The sequence below is a fragment of the Mytilus californianus genome, unplaced genomic scaffold (assembly GCF_021869535.1).
Source record: "Mytilus californianus isolate M0D057914Y unplaced genomic scaffold, xbMytCali1.0.p SCAF_2, whole genome shotgun sequence".
NCBI lineage: Eukaryota > Metazoa > Mollusca > Bivalvia > Mytilida > Mytilidae > Mytilus > Mytilus californianus.
Genome location: NW_026262668.1, coordinates 74,393,358 through 74,409,638, shown reverse-complemented (window position 1 = coordinate 74,409,638; position 16,281 = coordinate 74,393,358). Strand labels below are relative to the sequence as shown.

At 32.0% G+C, this 16,281-nt stretch overlaps 1 protein-coding gene across 1 annotated transcript; it reads right to left on the bottom strand.

The window, feature by feature from the left end:
• Positions 1 to 284: 284 nt before the first annotated feature.
• LOC127730285 (D-beta-hydroxybutyrate dehydrogenase, mitochondrial-like) lies at positions 285 to 11,534 on the bottom strand. Its single transcript, XM_052238596.1, has 6 exons — positions 11,247 to 11,534; positions 6,857 to 7,051; positions 4,560 to 4,712; positions 2,644 to 2,837; positions 1,497 to 1,748; positions 285 to 477 (listed from the first exon to the last, which is right to left on the bottom strand). The coding sequence occupies exons 1-6, from the start codon at positions 11,440 to 11,442 to the stop codon at positions 376 to 378; spliced, it is 1,092 nt and encodes a 363-aa protein (XP_052094556.1). The 5' UTR covers positions 11,443 to 11,534; the 3' UTR covers positions 285 to 375.
• Between the last annotated feature and the right edge of the window lie 4,747 nt (positions 11,535 to 16,281).

The following is a 16,281-nucleotide window of genomic DNA, read 5'->3' as shown; positions in this document are numbered from 1 at the left end:
TTAGTGTACGTGAAGACAATTATTCTTTAGCAGTACATTTATGAAGATTTTGATATTATAAAGGATTTTCTTTTCAAGAATGTTCACATATGCTTGTTTTACAGTAAAACTTAGCCATTCAGGTATATGAAACATATTCAAATTGTTTTTTTTAAATTTGAAGTTATATAACTTTGCTTAGGCTGAAGGTATATGTACAATTTGAGAAAAATACAATGCGGACAATGCAGGTTAAAAAGCTGAGACGCATGCATACCCACAATCAAACATATTTGGAGATAAGATTGGTTCTGTATCAATTTATCTATCTTTTCACTTATCAATTGAATTATCAAACTAATTGTCTACTAACATCATCCCAAACAACAGCAAATTTTAACTAGTTTGTTCAGCTATGGGGTTAAAACATCCTGTATGACGGCTTATGATATAATCTGAGATGAACTCTGGCATATATTGATAGAAGAGTGCATAAAGCTGAAAATAAAAGTAAAAACATATCAAATGGGTAACAGCCGTAATTTCAAATACAAAAGACATGTCATAAGTGATATGTTTCAGTATTTCAGTATAGAACTTGTCAACCGAACTAAGCCATAATCGAAAATGGCAATTAATCTATCATGTTTCATAGATAAACATAGTTTGTTTTATTTTCAATAAAACTAAAATATTATAATATAAAAGAAGAGGTTTGTTTTCTTTCTCATTTCTTAACTTTGTGTTTGTATTTCAAGATAGAATTAAAAGAAATATGACTAAATAATTATATAATAAAGTTCAAATTACTACATCAATTTTGATCATTTCGATGATCGAAAGCATAATCTATTATTATCATCAGGGATAATCGTTACAACGTCAAAGCAATATACTTCTATATAAACACAAGAAAATGTTTACATTGGCCACCAAATGTAGCGCATAATATGGCATATATTTTTCACATCATAATAAAAATTTGCACTCGAATTTCAAGTTGACAACGTTTTGTACATTTGTACATTTGGTTTTTCGAGCTTTTCGTTATCTGTACTGTTAAAAGGATATTTATACAGCCAGCACTGAGTAGATAAAACGATTATAACTATATAAGACAATGCTCCTGTTTATTGTTAGTGTATATCCCTAGGTTATTCAACTCTTCTCTTTTTAGAATAAAAAATATGTCGATCGATAGGATCCTGAAGTATTAAACATCGGTATTCTTTTTTAAATTGAGGGTGGAGAATCTGTAAAAGTATACATGAATTCTTCTTATGGACATCAATATTGTGCACCATAAAATGTAGGAAATAATTGTGTGCAAAGGTGAAAATAAATTATCGTGCGAAATAAATAAGCAAGCCTAGCATCAGGTGAGAAATGTATATTCAATACACAAAAATCCTCCTCCCACCCCACTCTTGAATATCAAATGGTAGTCCCTTTTCTGATGACCAGCTAATATTTTACAATACCAACTTACAACACAACTTGTAAAAATATCAGCTTACAGCATTAATGTCACACAAGCCAGTTCCGCCAGCAACAAGATACCGTGGTTTAGGTCGAATATTGACTAAGGCATCAACCATGGCATCCATTACAGGAACGACAACTTTCTCCGCATTGGTGTCATTGTAGTCTGAGTTGAACCCTAAAAACATCTTGTATGCCAAGTACGGGTACTTTTCACCATAGGTTTCATTCATTTCCGGTGTAGATGCATGCCACATTTCATCGACATATTTCTTCAACCGTTCACACTACGATAAAAATCAAATCCATGTTATTAATTTTTATCATGCTAATACATTATTTATACTGAGAGTATGTATTTCTGTTTGGCTTAAAAACTTTTATTATTGACTTACATCTTTGAATGGATTATAATACAAGTTTGAATTAGTTTGTAATTAATCCTGTCAGAGTTAAATCCCAGTTTTTTTTTTTTTTTTGTGGGGCGTGTTACTCAATCTTTAGATTTAGATTTCGGAGTAGTGTTTTGTTATTTTCATTTGGTCATGGCGTCGTTCTCTGCTCTTTTATTGCCCCCTTGGAGTCTGCTCTCTCTTTCCGACGTATAGTAGCTCGAAAAGTTTTGTCATGACATTACAATTTGTATATTTTCTTTTAAATCTGTTTTTTTATTTATTTTGATAAAACATAGATGTCTACTTCATCAGGAAATAGATTCAATGTTGTATGTTAAGACGAGCCTTTTTTCATTAGTAAGTGTCATGGTAACAAAAACGTTTTTTACATGCATAATTCCGTTACATGACGTCACGAATATGAGTTTCTTATTACACACGAAGAAGTTTTGTTAGTATTAATACATTTTTTTTATCTTGACATTATGATTAAGTGCAATTTATTGGAATTATAAGTAATAAAGGATAATTTTACGGAAATTAATGATGTATGCGTAAACCCGGTCAACTCACCCACAATATGGTGTGAAAATTTGGCTCGCACTAACAAGCTTTAAAACCTTTTCCTTTGGTCCCTGGAAGATATCTGTCTTTGGCGAACATTTTATATTTAAATAAAGTCTATTGGACTTTTTTGAGTTACTGAGCCGAATAAACTCAAATAAACTCCTCTAAAAAATCGTTATTACTACATTTAATGACACGATATAACAAACTCTTGTCCTACCACTTCATCTGACGTAAATCCAGTAGCGTGTGAATACGATCCAGGTTCTATCATAGATACACCCACGCCAAACTTTGCCATTTCTAATCGTAAGGAATCCGTCAAGGTCTCTACTCCATGTTTAGTAATAACGTAGTTTGAAAAACCTGGCCATGAAAATCGGCCTATTACACTGGATACATTCACAATTCTACCTAAAAGAGATAACTATGTTTTAAACAGTTTCACAAAGTGCCCTGAGTACATCTTACTGATATAGCAAGACATATAACAAAGTAATAAAAAGGTAATAGGATGACCCAGATTTTCCTCAAAATTGTGATCAACAACATTTTAAATCGTATTGTTGATTGATTAATTAGCTGCTGTTTGCATAAAGCTCAGTGGAAATATCTTATAAATATTCAGGACGAAAACAAATTTAACATCCCTAAAAGTCAAATGGATGTCGCTTTTTGGCATCAACTTTACTGTTGGACGGGTTAAGTCGAAATGACATTTATTTCTATTATTAAAGTCAATCTTTGGAGTAAATCGTATTTTCATAGATATTATACTATATTGAAAACAAGAATAATTACTACATTCCCCCAAATATATTCATATAACCCAATGTATAATATGTCCATATTGAAGGGATTTATTTCAGTAAAACACGTCCTGTGCGTTTAAAAATCGGTAGCATATACAGAAATTCATCTTGTACAAAAAGAAAACTCACTACACATCTAAAATTATGTAGTAATCAAGGCTTTAAACATAGGAATTTGTCTGAAAGTGGTCCAAAATATATTTATAAACATTTACCAAAAATGGACATTTCAAAATATGTTTCTATGCACAATGATGAACCTTTTTTTTGCTCTTTGGTCGGGTTGTTGTCTCTTTGACACATTCCCCGTTTCCATTCCAAATTTATTTACAATAATGAAACCTAATGATGTTCAGATATGGTAAAAGTAAATTCAAACACTAAAAACCCTAATATGTGGTGTCTTACAAAGTCTATCCGAATTTTTTTCCCCAAAGAATTTCGCTCAAGCCGGTGCTAGGGGCCGTCTTAAACTTGCAGTGAGGTGAGAGAATTTTTTTATTTGGCTTCATGTTGAAGACCTTTCTGTGATTTTGAGATGAAGAACAGCAGTAAAAGCGCTGTTCCCATGTTTTATGTGTGTTATTGATGTCCATATCCTTTGTTTTCCTATCATATTGTATTCAATACATCACTTTGGTAGGATCTGAAAACTAAGTTGACCGGGAGATGTGGTGGATAACATCTCTGGAAATCATGTAAATAACTTTAACGGTAAAAAAATTAAGCTTAACTAACTAACATACACCTTCAACTTTGCTCAAAATCTTTAGTAATCTTTTTATACATCACATACAGCGTTGCAACTTGTCAACACACAAGTCATGTTCAATTTCTGCGGTCAGGACGGACATGATATCAGATTTTTATACATCCGGAATAGCAAACCGGATTTATAGTCTAATCAAAGTCCATAAATGCAATCATTAATTCATTACCCTAGCTATACCTTAGTAAGCTTAAAATTGTCAGCTATTGAAGATGGTATCCTTTACCAGGGCTTGGACAGTGTCCGAGGAATTCGGGCGTAAAATGGTGATCAAAAGTGGGGCGTACTTTCATTATTTAACAGCGGTATACTACTGTTTCCTTTATCTACGCCCCTTGAAAACGGCACTGGCCAGTCCCAACGCTTTTGGCATAACTTGTAAATATAAGTTTTTCTATTTCATGAAGATAATTTCTTCTTTTTAATGAAGAAATCAATGATTCCGTACATAAGTACATATTGGGAATATGTTATCATTCACAATTTGTTTTTGTTTACGTTTTAAACAATAACAGATCTTTTAAAAGGCCCCAAGTGCATAGAAATGGAAATCACCTTTAGATTTTCGAATCATTGGTAGAAAAGCTTTGACGATTGCGATTTGACCATTCAGATTAACTTCCTGACATTTTCTATAATGGTCTAGTAAAACAAACTCGATGTCACCGGGTATCCCAAATCCTGCATTGTTTATAATTCCCCATAAACCTGTAAAATATAGAGCGTTTTAATTCATTGTGACAAGAAAACATGTGGTGTCAAGCAACTGTATCAATGGTTACATTTTCATAAAACAAAGTAAATTCTCCGTGAACATTGTGCAATCTTTTTCCCTGGATAACAGAGTCCAAAGACAGCATTCGAATTATTAAATGAAAATAATTACAATACCGCGTATCACTTGTAGACACTCTATTTGATACTTGAAAGCGTATTTTATCGGTAGATCAACTCTAACTTCCCATGAGCAATATGAAGGGTGTCACTAGTGGAAAAGGATCTGATTAGCCCTCCAGGGCACTTGAGATCCCCCAAGTTTTTGTTGGGGTTCGTGTTGCTCAGTCTTAGATATTTTTGTAGTCTTTTGTGGACTTTGTTACTTATGGTCTTCATTTGATTTTTGATCATGGCATTGTCCGTTGCTCTTTAAACTTTTAAATAATTTCAGGTAGTGCATGAATACTGTTGTCTTTTATCATAACTTACGTTTTTCCACTTTTTTTAGGAGAGGGAGGGTCATTTGGAGGATTTTGGTGTTAATGTCATATATTTGAAAGTCTCTTAATTGTATCCACAACCTTTCAGAGCTTGGCATATTGTTTATACACCTGTCGTTTGTTGAAGACCGTCAATTATTTTTTACTTCGGTTTTTGGTAATCCATGAATCAGGCTGATGAGTACTTAATTCTTGCTTTAACATGTACGACCTTTAGTTACACTCATTAACGAAATAATCTAAAATTTAGTGCTATAGTATACATTTTTTTTAACTCAGGTAAGTTCAAAAGAACAAATTATGTGATTAAATCAATGTATAATAAGTAAAACGAGAGTACAATGACGTATACCTAACTTGGCAATGCTATCCACATTCTATCCTATCTACTTCAGTTGGTTTCAAGTCATTGCATAAAAAAGTTCATACATTTTATTTAGTACTTTTCATTTTCAGAACAGGTGGTACTCATGCACACAACAGCGTGGGTAAAGAACAATATTTTACACTATATAAATATTACGTATACACACTTTCAGTCTTTTAGAAAATTCTTAAACGTAGTCTTAATATCAAGGTTAGAATTGTAAAGTTCTTATGAATAATGTTTTTTATCAGGTAATAGGACTACATAGTGCTTTATACGTGTATATGTGAGAGTATTTTGATGACAGAGTATGTCTTAGTGCATTTTAAACCGTTTCTTAGTAAATAAACTCAATGTCATTTAACGCTTGCTTATTTACAAGTTAGAAGTGATGGTGACAAAAACCATGATTTGATTTCCGTGAATATGACCAGTGTTTCTGGTTTAACCTTGGCCAAAAAAATAGAAATGCATAAATTTAAAACGTCTGAGAGTATAAACACCAAAAGGACCAACACAGAACAATTATCCCTTATATAACAGTTAAATAAAATACAGCTCTACCTAACACTGCTGTGGACTGTCTCCCCCTAGATTATCATACTCAAGGTATCCAGTGCTTCAGTACTTGCATTTTAAAGGAATGTTTTATTGTAAATTTCCTGTTTATTGATTAGTTTACTGTAATTAACTATAAGGTTGCAACTGAATAACTCAGGCAAATGGTGACCGTAAACGATTTTGGCTCCTCTGTTTAGGTCAGTTTTGTGGAAATGCCCTTTGAAAATGTGTATGTTGTTGCTTGCCAAACCATAGGCCTTAGACGTACCTTTAAAGATTCCAGAAATACGAACACGCATGGCGTGATAACTGTAAGTACTTCTTACAGGGTTCACGGAACACTTTGGTAACAATTTTGGGAGATCATATCAGAACTTAAACCATAATCTGAAGTCTTTCAAATGATTCTACCTTTTTGAAACATATCAGGAGATGGTATGTTTCTTAAAACACATTGCACCTCGTCTGTTATTCCGGTAAAGTATACAAACTAGTTTAACCCCGCCACATAGTAATGTGTAAATCCTATGTCTGAAACCTTGTCAGTGGTCACTTTATGTAATAGTTTAATGTGTGTTTTTTTCTTAATTAGTAGTTGACGACAGAGTTTTGAATTAATAGTCTCTGTTTAATTTATTCACTGTCTCATTGGCGTATACCTGACGATTCCAAATTTCAGTAATAAACAATATTTCAGTAATCATTACCTCCGGATGTTTTCTGTACATGATTCACTGCTTCCTGTATTTGCACGGATTTTGTTACATTTAGCTGTATTAAATGCAGATTCTGTAACTTTCTATCCTTTAATGTGTTTGCTCCTTTACCATTTATATCTAATACACCAGCAAACACTACAAAACCATCTTTAGCTAATCGAATAGCAATGAAGTGTCCAAAACCTATAAAATATGGAATAATAAATGCATATGTCAATGTATTTTGTGTCTTATATCAAATAGTAGTATACGTTAATATGGACACATCATTGTGCTTGAAACAGAAACGTGAAGGACACGATCAGATATTGCTGCTGAAAACCCGTTATTCCTCTGAAACAACATCATTCTGTATAACCTACTAAAAATCTATGAAAATCTCAGGTAAGATATTTTGTATGTGGTCAAAAGGAAGTATACATCCGTAACCCGACTTGAAAGTAAATGTTTCTTTTTTTTTTCATGGACATGTCTTGTTGGATCACAATAATCGCAATGTCAAATTGTGTTTTTTTTTTAAACATGTTTTTTCCAAATATCATATTTTGTTCAAACTTATCTGATTGTGTAACTTCAAAACTATTTTTTATTACATTTACTAGTGGCATAATAACTTAGCTGCCTACAAAAATTATTCGAGTCTGATTGACAGGATATTGTGAACAAACAACAACAAAAAGAATGAATCAGTGGAATATTTAATCTTTAAGACGTTGATGATAGAGACTGTTCACATACTGTTACTTGCAAAACATGATGAACACTTAAGTGTTGTTGTTTTTTGTTTGTTTTTTTTTGGTTTTTCCCCATTTCTTTTTGTATTTGTTTATTTTATAAACACTGCTTATAAGGGCGCCCAAATTGGTAATATAGGATTTGTTTCTTTCTTTCTTTTATTGCTCCATTAGCAATATTATTTTTTGTTGTCACTGACGCTATTAATTTGTAAACTATTGATGAACTGATGTTTAAGATTAGTTTAACATTAAGAGTAAAGTAATAATGCTAGAAAAGCACCTGTTACAAATATGTGAATATAGCTTGTAATTAAATGTCATTTGAATAGTAAGTTCATCCATGGCAAATCGGAAATTTTTAATATGTCAAACTCTCTGAAAAAATTGTCTGCCAATCATTGAATGTTTTGAAGAATTATAATAGCTTCTTCAAGTAAACTGAATGAAAATAAAATGTATTACTAGCATGTCATTTTTAAAAATGGGATGACAAGACATGCATACATTTACCAGATTGTTATATAAAGACTCACTTCAAACAATCATGTATCTTAAAACTTATGTCATTGCGATTTTAAATGAGACCTTGGTAATTGAACCGAAAGAGTAGAATATTATTAATCAGCTAATATGAATACTCTGTTTCCTGTATGTCTGCCATATTTGTTTTTCGTTCATAGGTATAAATAAGGCCGTTGGTTTTCTCTTCCGAAATGATTCACGCTCTGGCTCACCGGGGTCTTTCGAGGCTTACTATAATACATGGGTGTTGGTCATTGGTGAAGGCCATACGATGAATTGTAATTGTCCACATATTTTCCTTTGGTTTTTATGGATATTTGTCTTATCAGGTTTCATGCATCTCCTTGTTTTTATAATTATAGTACCGGGGTTATCCGTGCCGATATGTATCTATTTAAATGTGAACTTCTTGTGAGATTTGTTGAATGAGAAAACGGGCAAATCAAAATCGTTCAAAACCAATTAAGGCAGATGTACACTGCTGGTTGTCCTGTAATTTTCATATAAAAAAGGAGCTGCTCTTTTCTGCGACATCTCATTTGTGTTGATGTTCTTCTGTGTCTTGGGATCCCATACTAAAGAGGAGTATTCCATTACATATCTTACTTATGTTCTGAAAAACTCCTCTATGGCCTTCTTTCGACAGGTTCTGAAGTTTCGTACCAGGAAACCCTTGGTGCTATGTGCATCTTTTGGTCCATTGATTTTGTTGGTTGTGCCATGTGCTTTGTGTCTGTTGTAATGCGCAGTGTTGAAAGACATAGGCCAGTTATTTTCTCATTGTTGCAGCCTATCTAAATCCTTCTGTGGCGTTGACTTTCTTGTACATTAGTCACCTGCGAACAGTCTTGTATTTGATGATACACCCTTTATCAAATTGTTTCTGTAAATGGGGGAAATCTAAACAAAATCTTGCTGATAAAATACCAGTTGAGGGGCCTCCTACTGTTTCCAATTTATCTAAACCCTTTTCGGTGCTAATGCCACTAAGAATTTAAATTTCTTAAATGTTACTTTCGTTCCAACTGATATCTGAATTACACAGTTCCCTCAACAACGTCCTTTGGTGTCTGTTGCAGTAGTAAGAAAACCTACACGATTCTAAAAACTTATTACTGCAGTATATGTTATTTGCTGTGATTAACCTTGCACTTTTGTTACCTTTGTGTTTCTTTCTCTGCAGTGGAAAACCTAGTGACCGAGAACAATAGAAAATTCACTCTTCTTATGATAAAGTCGAGAAAATCATTAATAAACGATGCAGGTAACGATACTGATCAAAAAGTTGTTCTAAACAACAATCGTACATTTTAAAGAAAGTATTTGCTAAACTGTGTTATTAGAAATATACATACAAATACACGATGTTTTATGTTCAGTATTTATTTGCAGAAGAATATTGTGAAACTGAAATCTAAAAAATGTTAATCCTTGCTGCATATTGATAAAAATAAATTGGAAAGAAACATGTACATACAAAATCTAAAGATCTTTCAGGTCACAAAATGTCGGAATTTTCCATAAAGTCCTTAGCATGTGAAATTTCCCAAAACAGTATCTATTTTTCACAGCTAAGTTTCCGAGTACACCGGTCTGCTCTTGTCACTTGAACATTTAATATAAAAAATATTGTCTTTTCGTGAATATGAAAATTTAAAAGTTTTTCTGTGCAGGTTCAAAAATTAAAGATAAATATTTCTATAAAGTTGGTTATCAGGTAAACGATTTTTACTATCGTTGTATATAATTTTAAGAAAAGATCGTCTCGATTTTTGTACATGTATTTGCGGTCTTCTTGATTTATTCACATTCAATGTTTACATCGGGATAAGGTCCGTTTGAATTTCCTTAGTAACTTAATTTCACAAGTGTTAATATTTTCAATCGATTCTTTTGGAAGTTCTTTTCCTTAATTTCTCTGATCTAGCTGCATACATATACAGATAATTGAAATGTTCCAGAGAGGTATACAGCAAGTAGAAAATTAAATTGAAGTTTATACTCCATTAATTTATTCGCATAGCAATATTTTAAACTAATTTTGTATCAAACTCCTATAATCTTCTGTACTAGTTGTTTGCTATTTAAGGAGAGAAATTAATGATAACAGTAATGGAAATTTTGTTTTTATTTCAACTTATTTTTATTTTTACTATTTACCAGAACGTTTTCACGTAAATTTATATTTGATAGCGTTCTTGCTAAAACGGGACAAACATTACAGGGGAGGTAAATTTTTGTCCCTAGATTTCTCACTGCATTAGGTACGAGAAGGTTTGTTAGAGCTCTTAAGCTCACAATCCTAGAGTATAGTCCCGTGGTACCTGTTGCAACTAAACAATCAGATATGTATACATTTCCAGCAAATATAAAGAATGAAGTAAATAAAGTAAAAATAACTGTAGATAAAATCAAGTGAGAGGACATTTGTCACATCTCTGGTGTGGCAACCATTACATACTTTTTAATTTAACATATAATAGTCTGTATGCCTCTATATCAATAGTTATGCTTATTATATGAATGTCATGTAAAAATATTGTATGTTGTAAAAGATTATATTTGTTATATGTATATGCCCCCCCTGGGGACCTAATTTAGAAAAATAAAAATATCTTTATCTTTATGTGATCATTGTCGACTTTATGAAACACTTATGGTTGACTCTGATATAGAAATACGGTTATTCCTTGGACTTCTCCCGTCCCACAGTAAATCTCGTGATATAGTGGTACGTCCATTTGGCTGTGTGGTATGTATTGTAAATACGCAGTCACGTTCGATCGAAATACGGACTTTAAATCCAACTGTTCGTGTAAGGAGCCCGGGAGAACCACGCTCTCTGTATGTTAAAGCACTTTCTACATGGTACTTAATATGCATGGAATATTTTCCTCTACACTCAAAGCAAACACACAATATGAAAACTATTTCCCAAGCGCTGTTTCTCTGCTGATAAATGATAATACTTCTAATCTATCTAAAAAAAACTATAGAATTTTTTAACGAAACAAAACAATATGTATATCTGGTATACGCAGCTTTTGATCCAATTAACCTTTCTACCATATTTGATCTATATACCCCCTTAAACTCAATTGTATAAATTATAGACTTACCCGTATCGCATCCCGTAATGAGAACAGCTTTCTTATCCACAGGCAAAAGTTCTTTAAACTTTGGTTCAACATAACTGTATGTTATTTTCAATACTAACAAAGAAATAATGTACACATAATAATCAATGCAAATGTTGATCGTAAAAAAAGATAAGAAAATAAACATGAGCATCCGATAAACTAATGTTGTATTCATCTTAACATCCGATATGTTTTGTCTATCTTAAGACTATACTTATCTGTACATGTGTAAAACAATGTCAATGCCATTTATACAAACATATTTGAGCTAGTGTACGTGACTCAGAAAAGATAATTATCCAAGGACAAACGACGACAACCCTAAACGTTCCATTTGATATGTACCAGCACATGTGTTCTCTCAGTGACAATAAGTAGAAGCTAATTTCTATAGTTATTGAAGTCCTTTCTAAACCACCTCACTTTATATTCAAGACCACGGACTGATACCGTTGACAAATAAAAACGGGTCAAAACAATAAATATCATAATCACATATTGATGTGTATACATGTATTATCTAAACTAATAAAATACTACTACTAACATAATATAATTGCTAAACCTACATGATATAACATATTAAAATATTACAATACAGTAAACAATTATCGTATCTACGTTTTTGCTTTCTTTGGGGCTACTCACTTTTACAAAAATCTACCGAACATTAACAACAATTTTTACTATTACTCAATGAATAAATCTCATCTAAACTATAGGGTGCGTTGGATATTCGGAACAGGGTGTCGGCTGCGGTAGATGCCTGCAGCAGTGTGTCGGCCGCGGTGGATGCCAGCATTGGGTTTTCGGCTGCGGTGGATACCAGCAGCAGGGTCTAGGATTAATTCCCCTTCGGTTGAGCTTAGAAACCAAAATAATTTTTACTATACTGATGTATAATTGACTTTGGGGTACAATATAATTTTCCCGAAATTATCATGGCCAAATTGATCGAATGCAATACCATTAAATGAGTGAAAGCCCCCAAGATAGATACATAATATTTACGTAAAATTATTAACGAATGTGTACAGATGCTTATATGTTCTCGCATGTATAGAATACTCAGTTTTAAAAACTAAATATAAATATCAAATCAAATCAAATCCAACATGATTTGTAAAAAAAAGTGTCCTCATGGTTCACCATTCAAATATCAACTTAATGTTACAAGAAAATAGTATATGGATAATACTTTCTTAACAAATTCTCTAATTGAATAATTCCAATGCTTCCAACAACCACAATGGTAATTAAGTATGAAGACACATAGCGTGCTGAACTCTTCTCAATGCTTTGGCATCAATTCGTATGTATCGAATGTAACAGGCTGACGACCAACTGCCCAAAGTTTGAGTAATATGATCCTCGACACCACATGCTGCTGCAAATATAACTACTCCTATAAAAAATAAAAAACAACACGTTATAAATTTAATGCGTCCGAAGCACATATAAGAAAGGAATGACCACAAAATTTTACAGTATTATAGCCAAGTGTGTCTAATAGATTTCTCAATGAAGAAATAAATGTGTCCCTACTTATCGGCCATAATTGTAATTCATCATCGACAAAAAGTGGAGATTTTGGTAAAGCGCCAATGTTGTGTCTGAGAGAAAGTTACTTACTAGTTGTATCAACTGATCAAAATGTGTCATGTTCATAAATAGTAAAATTAACCCCTTGTCAAAAAGGATCACGTTTTGGTGATCGCAGGTGAAAAATGGAAAACTGTTTCGTCGGATCCACAGTGATATTTTGCAAAAGTACTGTACTGGAATTATCATTGTAAGACGGACAGATGAACTCTCCACACCGAAGAAAACTGAAGAATGCCATTTTAAAAGTGCATTTTAACACCAGGTCTAGCAATGGTGAAAAGATGCCATTCGATAATAATTCACAAAGCTTATTCAAAATTGAGGATGTAATTGGCAATCTTTCTTGAACAACATTGTTCTGTGATGTTTTATACCTCACAGAATAATGGGTAATCTGATAGCTTTCGCCATAGAACCATATCCTAAAATTCTTATATAATAATTGCGTGTTTTGGCAAGATACAGTTTAATAGTCTGGTGCTTAAGATTAAGTGTTTTTTTTTTACAATAAGTAACGAAAAAACTAGAAACTCTTCTGGTACATGCGGAAGGTCGATTGCGGGGCACGATAGACCATTCATGACTAAAAATGATCTGAAACATTTAAAAGAGGATTTATATGCCAGTCTTGTGTTTTTGCTAATAGACGCATCCAATAATTATTCTGTTTTTGAATTCAAAACATCATCATCTCTGAGGGATGCAGACAAATAATTGGTATCGCGTTGGCGTGTGGTGCCAATGCTCTGAACTTCACCATCTGGTAACGAGAAAGAGGATCAGCTTTACAGTTTTTTTTATACCAGGAATGTGTTTGGAACGCACTACAAAAACATTAATGGCTGAATGATAAGTAAGCTTTCTGATTAACTTTATCGGGCTTTGAATCTTAAGATTTCCTTTTTTATAATGTTAACAGTGGCTAACTTATCACTATTAAATAATATACGTTTCCTTGTCCATCTATCTCACCATAGTACGCATGTCATTACAACTGGATACAATTCACAAAACGCCATAGATGTTTTCTCACAAGACAATAAGTCATATGGAAAGTCACCTTGAAACCATTCATTTTCATAAATTTTCCAAATGAGGACAGTGTAACATCGATATCAGTATACAAGTGAATGTCCGCAGTATTTGTTATATTATCATTTAAAAAGAAGGAAACACTGTTCCATTTTTTTTTAATTTTGACCACATTACATTATCAGGCTTACAGCTTTTCAATTGAACATGGTGATACAACTTTTTAACAGTTGTAGACAGTGTAATCAAATGTGAAACAAATGATCTTCCTGGCACTAAAACTCTGCAGGCAAAATCTAAATCAAAAGAAACTCAATAACTCTCTCTTGGTACAATAATTGCGCTTATAAGATTGTATAATTTCTTGAATTCTTAGTACCTTTTCTAAAGGGAGATAAGCCTCCATATTTATAGTATCTAAATATATTCCTAAATATTCTAATTTAGGACATGGTCCTTCAGTTTTCTTAACCAAAAGGAGCACACCTAATGACTTGAAAATATTTATGAATGTACTCATATTCTGTTGAGCATTATCTTGTTCTGGTACAATAACTAAAAAATCATCTAGTAAGTGTGCATGTAAAATGTGCTCTATATTGTAATTGTTCTGAGCAATCCAGCAAATAAATTGTGAAAGTGTGTCAAACAGGCATGGGACGAATTACATTGCAATGTAATGCATTATATTACAATTACTTTGACAAAACCATGCATTAAATTACAATTACATGCATTTATCAAAGTAATGCATTAAATTACAATTACTTTTGCAAAGTAATGCATTGAATTACACATTACATTTTGTAAATTTTTTATCAAGTGAAAAAAGCAAACATTTTGAAAAATAACATGAAGTCACAAAAGATTCTAGCATATGTAGTAACTGTTCCATGTATTGAATTTAAGTAGATATGTAAAAAAAAGTCTAGTCAGTACGACTATTACATTTAACATTATAAGGGTTTCGAAAGGTTTCATCCTTCATGCACATTCTATCAGGCCTGAACACTTTCAAGTGATATTTCTGACTACCCCACTGTTTCACAAAACCTACGAAAGTTGATTGCTCTTCTATCTTATCTTTGGTTTAATTGTTTCAAGGTATACATCTCTGTATTGTCTCTAAAATGAAATTACAAAGATGAAGTTTAATACTTATTTTAACTTAATGTTAACTTTACTTTTATAAATATACATTTGCTTTTTTGTTTGTTATTTCAATCAAAATATTCACTGAGAATTTCTTTCCTAATTACATAATAAACATAGAGCTTAATCTATGACCAAGTGTCAAAATGGTGAAAAGATTGATTGTAAAACAAACTAATTAGTGTTTTATGAAAATGTTCAATTATCTGATATTTAATCATGACAAGGTATTCATTGATCTTTTGACAACAATGGAACACTTTTACAGTAATAAGTAAGTAAGTTAGTAAGTAAAACTTTATTTGGATTCGGCATATTGACAAACATACTACAACATAAGCTCTAATGAGCTTTTCATCGAATATAAAAACATATGCAATAACAAATAAAACAAGTCATGCAGCATGCAAATATATAGTAATAAAACAGCACCACATTTAACTCTAGCATATACATGGATTTTGTTAACACTTAAAACATATATATGAAGCACTAATACAGGAATTATTTTTTTTAAATTTGCAGCTAAAATTTTTTAGTAATTAATTTAAAGTAAAACCTATAACTCTTGTAATTATTAAAACGTAAAAACAAAATTTCAATTAATTTCAAATAATGCTTTTCAAATATCAATCTTTTTATGCTGGAAAATGTATGAAATAAAATGAAATAAAAAAAAACTCAATCTGATATACAGTGTTGTGTTATTCCATCTAGTGATTTATGTAAAGTGTGAAAAATAAATAGAAAATAGAAAGTCAATATTCAAGTGATTATGTTCTTAGTTAATCAAAAAATCATTAATTCTGCTTTAGTTTAATCTTCAACTATCTGTTAAAGACATATGTAAAAGTAATGCCATGTAATGCAATGTAATGCATGAAATTACATAACAGTTTGCTTAATTAATGCATTAAATTACAATTACATGTAATGCAAACATTGCTGCATAACACATTACATGCAATTACTTGGAATATTGTATGCATTACCATGCATTACTATTACAAATTTGCATTAACCCATGCCTGGTGTCAAATATTTTTGGGCTAGACCTCCACCCAATCACTAATTCATTAAAAAAGTAATATCTGTCATCCCATTTGATTCCATGAAAAGACCATAATATTGGCCTCAGGGGCATAACTTTAAAGGCGTTGGTTATATCTGCTTTTAATAGCCAACATTTAAAACCTAGCGTTTTAATAGTTCTAAAAGAAGGACA